Source organism: Neltuma alba, unplaced genomic scaffold (assembly GCF_004799145.2).
Source record: "Neltuma alba isolate B1F8T4 unplaced genomic scaffold, ASM479914v2 tig00011065_pilon, whole genome shotgun sequence".
In the NCBI taxonomy this organism is placed as follows: domain Eukaryota; kingdom Viridiplantae; phylum Streptophyta; class Magnoliopsida; order Fabales; family Fabaceae; genus Neltuma; species Neltuma alba.
The window spans coordinates 354091-364429 of NW_021635808.1; the positions used below are offsets into that span (position 1 = coordinate 354091).

Below are 10339 nucleotides of genomic sequence, written 5' to 3' on the forward strand. Positions count from 1 at the left end.
CTTGCATACATGATTAGGTCCTTGGAATCCCTCTGGCTGACGCATGAACACCTCTTCCTGAAGGAAACCGTTCAAGAAGGCATTGTTGACATCTAACTGATGTACTTGCCATCCAAAGGTGACAGCAATAGTTAATACCACTCGAATTGTACTCTGCTTAATTACAGGACTAAATGTTTCTCCATAATCAACACCCGAAGCTTGTTGGAAACCCTTTGTGACCAGTCTTGCCTTGGGTTTAAGAATCGATCCATCAGCCTTAAACTACATTTTGAACACCCATCTACAGTCAACAACTTTTTGAGCATTGTGGTAGGGCACTAGGACCCATGTACGGTTCCATTAGAGAGCATCGAACTCCTCTTTCAAGGCTTGCTTCCAATGTGGAATAGAGAGTGCTTCAGTGACAGTCCTGGGTTCAATCGCTTGAGTGAGAAGCTGAGAGCTTTCAGATGCAAGCAAACCTATGAAGGGATACATGGGCTTAGAGATACCGGATTTGGCCCGTGTTATCATTGGGTGGCGATTTGTTGGCTCTTGAACTGGACCAAGACCAGGGCCCTGAGTTTGGATCTCTGCAGTATCTGGTGACTGGGATTCCAGAGTGCTAGGCTGGTCACAACGTGTTGGGCTTACACCTGGCCCAATATGTGGAGATGAAGACTACACAGGAGAGATGGGCTCGGTTGAGACTGCTATTTTATTACTCAGTGGAGATGGCTTTGGGCATTCATGCTGCTATGATGATGTGATCTGGATGGGAATATCTGAGATCGCATCACGAATTGAACTCCGTCTATTCAGAAAGCATGTGTCAAATGGAAAAACAGAGCCGTGGAATATCACATGTTTGGAAACATAAATCCTACCAGTTGTGTTTAAACAATTGAACCCTTTGTGTTGTGGAGCTGGTCCAAGGAACACACATTTTTGAGAATGAAATTGAAATTTGTGCTCGTTGTATGGTTTGAGACATGGGTAACAAGCACATCCAAAAGGTTGCAGAGCTTCATACTCAGGTTCCTTTCTATAGAGTTGAAACAATGGTGTTCGGCCTTGTAGCACTGGTGTGGGAAGACGATTAATGAGATAGACAGCTGTTTGGAAGGCTTCAACCCAGTAAGTGAGTGGTACTTTTGATTGAACGAGCAGAGTTGGTCCCATTTCGTTTTATTTCAGCTCGTCCATTCTGCGGAGATGTATAAGGACATGTGAGCCATATTTGAATACCTGCTGCTTGTAGAATAGGAACAAACGGTTTATACTCGGTTCCATTATCGCACTGTATAGCTTTAATTTTACTGTTACATTGATTCTCCACATATGTTTTAAAAAGTTGAAAAGTATTTACAGCTTCGCCTTTGTGTTTCAACGGATATAGCCAAGTATACCGATTGAAATCATCAATGAAATGTATATTGTAAAGAGGCTTATTGACTGATTGGATCGAAGCAGGACCCCACAAATATGTATGAATGAGTTCTAGAGGAGAAGAAGCATATGACATGGACTAAGGAAAAGATAATAACTTTGATTTGCCATATTGGCAAGCCTCACAAACAAAATTGTCATTAATCGCAACGTTCACGTTACAACTATTCAACACTTGTCGTAATACTTTATTGCTAGGATGACCTAATTTGAAATGCCATTGAAGAAAATCAGATTCTGCATCACCAGTGAATGCCATATGAACTTGAGGTACTCTAGTCCGTCTCCCATCATTGGTCATTGGATACAACCCTTGCCTTGGTGGTCTTTGCATCACAACTCGTCCTGTCACCTTGTCCTTTACAGTACAACCAGCATTAGTAAAGGTAACAGCTACTTCATTGTCCTCAATGAGCCTGTGGACACTAAGTAGGTTCTTAGTAGCATTTGGAACTAAGAGAACATTATTAAGTTTAAGAGTAGATTGTGAACATGAGAGTGACGCAGAACCTGTACCAAGTATGGGTGTCTTGGTTCCTGTAAATGTAAGAAGATGTTGAGGTTTACCAACTGAATTCATATGATCGAGTTGTTCTGGAGTTGATGCCACATGGTGAGTTGCCCCACTATCCATATACCAGTCAGGGTCTGCCACAGTGTTGGAATCTGCATAAAATGCTTGAGGCGAATAGCTTGGAGGAGAGAGACTAGAGAAATTGTTGTTGGACCGACCATATGACAAAGGAGGATGGAAATTGCGATCATAGCGATTGTAGCAGTTGGCAAGGGTATGACCGAATCGTTCACACAAATAACAGTAAGGCCAGCCACCTCCGCTATTGCCTCAGTGACGGCCACGAGAGCGGCGACCTCGTCCATGCCAGGTACCTCGTTCAGAAGGTTGATGGCCTGGTGCAGGTGGTCGACGGGTAGTGGTAGAGTCCCCACGAGCAAAGTTGGCCGTAGGCTGTAAACTGAGTGAGGCAAATTGGTTGACTTGGTCCAATCAGCTTTCAAAGGCAAGAAGTGAAGCCTGAGCTTCAACCCAGGTGAGGCGATCCTTGTCGATGAGATTCACAACACTTGGGTTGTAATCAGCATCTAGGCCATTCAAGGTTTGCAAAATCAGATCATCGTTTGAGATTGGTGCACCGGCTAATGCAAGCTGATCCGAGATACTCTTCATTTTGGCTAAGTATTCTGCCATCTTCATCCTGTTCTTTCTGGTTTGTTGGAGTTCCGACTTGAACACCATTACTCGAGCTTTGGTGGCTGCACATGTGAGCGTTCGAGCTTCGTTCCAGAGGGTTAATGCTGTTTTGCAGTGAAGTAACTGCGCTCCCACATCTTGTGTCATAGTATTTCTAAGCCAACCAACGAGGAGCCTATCGACAGCAAACCATTCTTCATATTCGGGGTTTGACGTCGGCCCATCAGTTCCAGGGACAAAGCGTGGAGGAGCACGGCTTGAACTGTCAATATGAGACTGTAATCGGTTGCCTTCAATCAAGGGGAGGACAACGGATTCCCAGACCAAGAAATTGCTTCGGTCCAACTTGATCGAAGTGGTCTGACTAGAAGAATAAAAGAGAGAATAAGTCTTTGCGGCAGCGGGTGAATCAGCTCCATCAGAACTAGAGTTGACAGAGGAAGTCGACATTAGAAGACGGCAAAAAGATGGCTCTGGTACCAACTTAAAATCTAGGGAAAATCAATGAATTGATTAATAGGCACATATGCGTTAACTAGCACTTGCCTGTTGTATTATATAGAGCAATATAATAACAGCATATTGTTACAAAAACAGAATAGCATCGTATTAAGTGGGAGAGAGGATATTCCTAGATATTATAATATACAATCATTCTATTACTATAGATAATTATAAGCATTTATCTATTTTCTCTAACATTTTTAAAATTATTATTTAAAATATTAAATTATAAATAATAAATTACAAACTCTATTAAAATTTAAGTCTAATGGTTTGCAAATGCGCTAAATATTTTTAAATTTTTTAATAAATAGTTATAAAAATTAAAATATCAACCATTCAAATATGTTAATTTAATGGTTAGAAAAAAAAAAGAGGAGGAAAAAAGATAAAAAGAAAAGAGAAGAGATTCTGAACCGGACTCATGACGTGTGGAGGAATACAACTCTTGTGCATAGTGCTAGATTTCCAATTCGCCCTGGATGGTCATGAGGTTATTTTAACTAGGATTTTTTCTAATTAAGATATAAATTAAATTAGAATTTAATTATTAAAGATATTGCATTAATTATGAGATTGACAATTTAAAAGGGAGAAATAAATATATTTTTTAGTATCTAGAATATGTTAATAAAAAAAATTTTAAAATATCGTCGCTATGTATAAGTGCATTCCTTTCTCATCTTATTTGTTGAATTTTCTAGCCTCCTCTTATTCTCTCTCTTTTCCTCTCTGCGTGACACATCTGCTATTCCCTATTTCTCTCTTTTCCAGTGAGTGCCAGGCACGCTGTTCCCCATTTCTATCTTATCTTCTTGACATATAGGAGCGCCTTTAAAGAAAATAGATGTATTTATTTCACCAAAAAAAAAAAAAATAGATGTATTTGGGTAAAAACCAAAATCATAATTTTTTTAGCTAAACAATGGTTTTTTTTTTCCAAAATCAATTTTACATAGAAAATCATGGTTTGGGGATATGGAAAATCACGATTTTTCAAAAGCCAAATTTTTTAACTTTTGGAGGTGGAAAATCATGGTTTGGGGTGTAATAATGGAAGTGGCAAACATATTGTATTCAAGGTAACCTTATCTTCTTCCTTTCAAACTGCATGAGCCATTGTTGTCACTAAACTACTTCTTTCATTTTAAAGACACCTTATTCAACAATAATAATTTTTTATTCATCTTAGTATGATAATTTTTAAATTTTTATAATATATTTTATTATTTAAAAATACAATACAATCATTTTTATTATTTAGTATGTAAATATTACATTAGCTTATGTCTTTTTACATAATTTAGATACAAAAAAGTGATTCTCATTACAATCATCCAAACATTTTCAGTTTATGACTTTATCTATTTAGGAGTAGTGTTTGGAATAGCTTTTCACAAGTAAATTTTATGAAGTTCGAAATAAATATGTGAAGAGAATTTTATTTTAATTTTACATGAAAACACTTTTTCAAATAATCATGAGTGTTCTCAAATTCTCAAAATAATTTTTTTTTAATTTTTTCAGAAACTATTCTCTAAAAATTAATCCAAACACATCTCTCGTGTTGTGTGTTCCTCATTCACGTCATAGAATGGGACGTTTTAGGCCAGACATGATGACGTGGGGTTTTTGATCCTCTATGATGACTTGAGGTTTTTGATGTAACTCCAAAACAATTACTTTCTAGGAAAAAAAATGGGTTAGTTCGAAGTAATCAAATACTAGCTCTAGTCCTAATTATAGGACATTATTTATAGTCTACAATAATGTCTTATAATTAAAACCAGAAGTAATATGTGACTTTACATGAGTAATTGGTTTTGGGCCAGTGCAAATAGATATTTTAGCGTGTTTCAATCTCAGAACACGCCTAGGAAATTATGAAACACAGTTGATGGATTATTTAGGAAGAAAGGCTTCTTTGTTCAGCCGAAAAAGAAAGAGAGGCTTCATTTTGAATTGGCTTTTTCCACGATCCATCTAACTTTGACAATAAAAGCAAGGCGCTGTGACAGCGAGAAAATATTGTGATGAGCAGTGAAGAAACCAATCTACACACCAATGACCATTTTTATTTTTATAATTTTAATTTTAATAATTCTCTAAGAATTATCACATTATATATATAATATAAGTATATTATTTGATAAAATTCATGTCTTTTTTAATCATTTTATATATAAACTTGTTTTTTTCATTAATAATCCAAATAAACTTCATTTTCACAAATAGAATTTTTAATAAAGCCAATCTAAATATAAATTATATTATACTAACTGATTTTTATTCTAAGTTAGGTTTGCAAAAGTTAGATAAAATAAAAACCACTTTTATTACCAATAATCCATACACACCCTTAGACTTTTCAGCAAACCTAATGATAAATCCTTATTTTAATATATTATTTGATATCTTCTTGGGGATAATTATTAACTAAGGTAGGATAATTTACATTCATTGTAGATATTTTGAATTAAATACTGATTGCATAAAATTAGATATTTAAAAAGAAATCTTATCATATTTTTATCTTTTCTTAAGTAATTATATTTGAGCTTTATGCTAGTATCTCAATTTATCTTTTACAGGCCTCAGAAAAGGAAATAAATATGAAAAAAAAGCTGAAGGAAAAAAAAAAGAAGAAAAAAAGGAAATAAAAGACGCAAGGGCAGGGCATCAAAAGATTAGGTTAATGTGTGTGTGTGTGTGTGTTGATTAGGGACGCCACATGAATACACAGCTGCCGAAGGCTCCTTCAAATACCATTCGTATACACAGCCACGCCGAAACACCAATTCTCAAGCCGCGTACACAAGAAGTTCATATCCTCTCCTCAACGTCACGCAACCACACACCATCACTATTCACTCGATCTCCATCCAACCTCCACGGCCTCATAGATTCTTACTCCTTCAAATATATTGTGAATTCTTCTAGAGTCTAGAGTCATGAGAGGCAGATCCCATTGTGCTTGTTGGAGATGGACGAGTATTTTGAGCTTGGAATTTCAACTAGGAGAGTATTTAGTTTTCCAATTAATTTTTCTCTTGGATTTCATTAGATTTTCCTGTGTTAGTAATATTCTTATTTGATTTGGAGAGTGAGATTTTGAGTTATAATTTCTGTTAATTGGATTTTTGGAGTTTAATTTGAGTTGTATTACTTGAGATTTGAATTTATATATGATTTCTTTGCATTCATTAAAATTATTTTATCTCGCGTGTTGTTAGATTTTATAATTAAGATGTATTGCAATTGAGTGTCTCCGTGAGCATTCTTTGAGAGGAAAACAAGTTTTATTAACTCAATTTAAATTGCACATAAATTAGTTTTTAAAGGTATCTTAATAATTTGATTACTATCTAGCATTTAAAGTAGTCAGGTGTTAAGTTTACTTAAACCAAACCATGTTTGAGGTTGCTTTTTAACTTGATGCATTATTTTGCTCCCATATTTTTATTAAACAAAGATAGCTACGTTCTCTTTTCAAAAGGCATTCTCATCATTGATTTCCTAAAAATTCAAATTTGGATTTTTCATTATCTTTTTATTAAAATAAAAAAGTAGTTTAGAATTATTTCTTTATTTTCATAATTAGTTTTATAAAAAGAAAAAAAATCCCTTTTCAAATCCTTGATTTTTAATGCTTTTGTCATTAATTAACTTAGAAACTAATAAAAGTCTCCCCAAGAGACATGACCCGACACTACAAAAAAACAGCGAATTAGCGACGGAAACAAATTCCGTCGCAAATTAGCCATGAATTTGCGACGGAATTTGTTCCGTCGCTAATTTTTTTCACAGATTAACGACGGAATTAGCGATGGAATCTTTTTCTGTCAGACAATTCCGTCGCTAATCCATCAAAAAATTAGCGACGGAAATTCCGTCGCAATTCCTTCAGAAATTAGCGACGGAATTTGTTTCTGTCGCAAATTCCGTCGCAAATATTAAGAAAATAAATTACATAGGATATATATACAAGTAGGAAAATACTGTTTATCATAATCTATTTAAATCATTTAATTTTTTATATAAAATAATTTATTAGATTTTATTATAGTAGTTATTTTTTGAATTTTTTGAATAACAAGATTTTTTGACTAATTGTAAATGATTTTCTTCAAATATATAAACCACATATACATATATAGTATAATATAATATAATATATATATAATTAAATTTTATATCTTATCAATGTTAATTAAAAAATAAATTTAAAAATTATTTATGAAAAATTATTTATGATGTAAAATTCAAAATTAGTGTCGTTAGAAATTAAAATTATATTAAAAAGATTTTTTAAAAAATAAAAAATTATAAAAATAGTAAAACAAATATTTAAAAATTATTTTTTCATTAAATAGTTATGATTAAAATTATCATATAGTATATTTTTAGTTTTTAATAATATATATGTATATCTAATTGTTTGTGTAAAATAATATAATATATATTTAATTTTACATAATAAGTTAATAGGTTCATTGCAGCTCAACTGGTAAAGCCGCACGTGCGCACGGAGGAAGTCCTGGGTTCAAGCCATGGAAAAGTCACTTTGAGAAGGGAATTATGTGATGGTGACACGTGGCGCACACGCGGGCAGGCAGAGGTGAGATGGCAGGCACACGTGGCATGTAGAGGTGTGACACGTGGCGCACACGTGGTGGTAGATGTGAGGTGGCAGCAACACGTGAAGGTGGTCTTAGTGATGACATGGCAATTGGTAGAAGTGTCACGTGGCATTTTATTTTATTTTTAAGAAAATCGAGTTAGCGACAGAAAAATTCCGTCAGTAATTAGTGACGGAAAATCCGTCGCTAATCCGTTCCGTCGCTAATCCGTCGCTAAATTCAAAATTCCGTCGCTAAATTCATGTTTTTTTGTAGTGCAAGTTGTGTTTTACTGCATAATTTGGTTTTATTTTTTATTTAACTCAACGTGACTAAAAATGTTCAAATCATCTAACTAAATTGGTAACGTGGGATAGATTTTCCTGTCTAAACTCAGAAGAAGTCAAGTAGTTGAAGACATCAGGGGAGGCTGCTGAAGTTGTTGAAGCCACCCATGTGAGCTTATAAGAAACTTCACGGAATTGATTTGCACGGGGACCACACGTTTTAATGTTAAGGACCAGGTCCATTCCCTCGTAACAGCGTTCTACAGTATTAATCATGGTTAGGGTATTCATTACCAATGTTTGCATAACCGGCCTTAAGGTATTATCGATTAATTAATACCTCTCTATATATACATAATAAAAACTTTATCAGATGTAACAAAATTTATAAGTCATGAATAATATAACTCAATCACACATTCTATACTTACATGGAACCCACATTAATTCAAATTCATCGATTGTATCAATGGAGAATGGGTCTGGCAGAGGGGGCAGGGCTAGTCCTCAAAACGTGGTAAATCCCCGTTAGAATACATTCAATCAATGCCTAGCAATGTTGTAATAACAATAATGAATAAATGATATATTTTTCCGGTCTTTTGTCCTCTGGAATCATTTCCTTGAACTTTCCAGAGCATATCTAATTAGATATTGTGTAATGATATATTTACGAGAAACATTGAGTGTTTTGAGTGGTTAACTCACCTAATTTGCTCTCTAGGCCATGTAACCTAATCAGGCTACGTATCAACCAGTTTTCCACTTGTTTGTGTTAATCCACCATAAAATATAGAATTGGTTTTGTCCAGCCTGATTTAACCCAAACGAGTCTGAGTTATCCCACATATATACTTGAGTGGATGCAGTGCTGTGCAGGAGTAAGACCAACGTAACCTCACCTCATTTAAACAAATGACGTCTTAGTCAAAGTTAAGCAGTACACGTTTTAAAAAGTTTTTGTAGACTCAATTTCCTTGAAGTTTCAGTGGATAGTTCTGTATAATTATACATGCATTAAATTTTTAGTGTGATTTCAATAGTTGCGTATGTTCATGCTTCGTAAAGAACTTCCTACATAGCCGGATAAAATATTATTCCCACAAATCATTGATAAAAGATTATGTCTTTTTATTTATGTATAATAATATTCCTCACCAGTGGGAGAAGGCCATATTGTGGTTACAAAAGGAGATACAAAGGAAAACCAAACCTGACAACAAAAAATAAAAAAAATAGAAAAGACAAATGTTACTGCTAATTATCAAATGTAATTGGCTTAACATTGAATTTTGTTTCAGAAATTTTCATGTAGAAGTTGTGGGCAATATTATTCTTTTCCAAAAACTTCCAGGACTAAAATGATCAGAATAGAAAATACATTTATGCCCACATAGAATCATATATGATATAAGGTCCGGCATGATATGCGTCTACTAGGATATCACTAGAAGAGTTCGACATTTTTCCTGTTTTAATGCTTGCAAAGCAACATTGAATCCAAAGAATATTCTGAATGCACTCAACTTATACGTCAAAACTTTCAAGATAAAATTAAACATTAATTCATAATAACTAACTAATTACGTGTGATAAAGCCTTTTATTAAGATTATATATTCATAATCCAATAGCTGTTGTTTCCCGAAGATTTACTATATTGGTAGCAATTATGATTGAGAGTATCGCCTCTACAAGTCAAATTACTGAGGATATATATCAGTTATTGAGGCCTCATTTACTGATAATGATTTTGCAGATTTACTATATCTGTAATCCCCGGATTGTCTGCCTGGTAAACTTGTGTCATTCATAAAAAATGCAGGTTTCATGGGTTCTTGAAGTGAGAAAGAGTGGCTGCTAAGCATAAGCACAAGGGAAGCTGTTATGACTCTTGTAAATACACGGATGGAATTGAATCTGATGGAAGATATATATATTGAAATAGCTGTAATCGTTCATAGTGTATGAACAATTACTCAACAAGATACAAATCTCTACGCAGTCGGAACGTTAGGAAATAACAGAAAGGTCAGAAGGATACCCACTAAGGGCCAGGGAGAAGATTACAGAGCAGAAGTGTCAGAGGGAATGACTCGCACATAATCCACACCTCTCTCTCTCACGTAATAGCCTCTTTATTCTCTCAGCCTCCAAGGTACACATTTAGCACGTGCACTATGGCGATGCGTCATCACATGGGCTCAGGTTCCATTTTGGTCCAAGCTCGCCTCCCCTATATGGGCTGCATGATTCTCGTCCACTGCATGGGCCGTAACATTGCCCCGT

General features: G+C 34.8%; 1 protein-coding gene across 1 annotated transcript; it reads right to left on the bottom strand.

Moving 5' to 3' along the window:
• Positions 1–2437: 2437 nt before the first annotated feature.
• LOC114761006 (uncharacterized) lies at positions 2438–3091 on the bottom strand. The gene has a single exon (XM_028950318.1). The coding sequence runs from the start codon at positions 3089–3091 to the stop codon at positions 2438–2440; it is 654 nt and encodes a 217-aa protein (XP_028806151.1).
• Positions 3092–10339: the final 7248 nt, after the last annotated feature.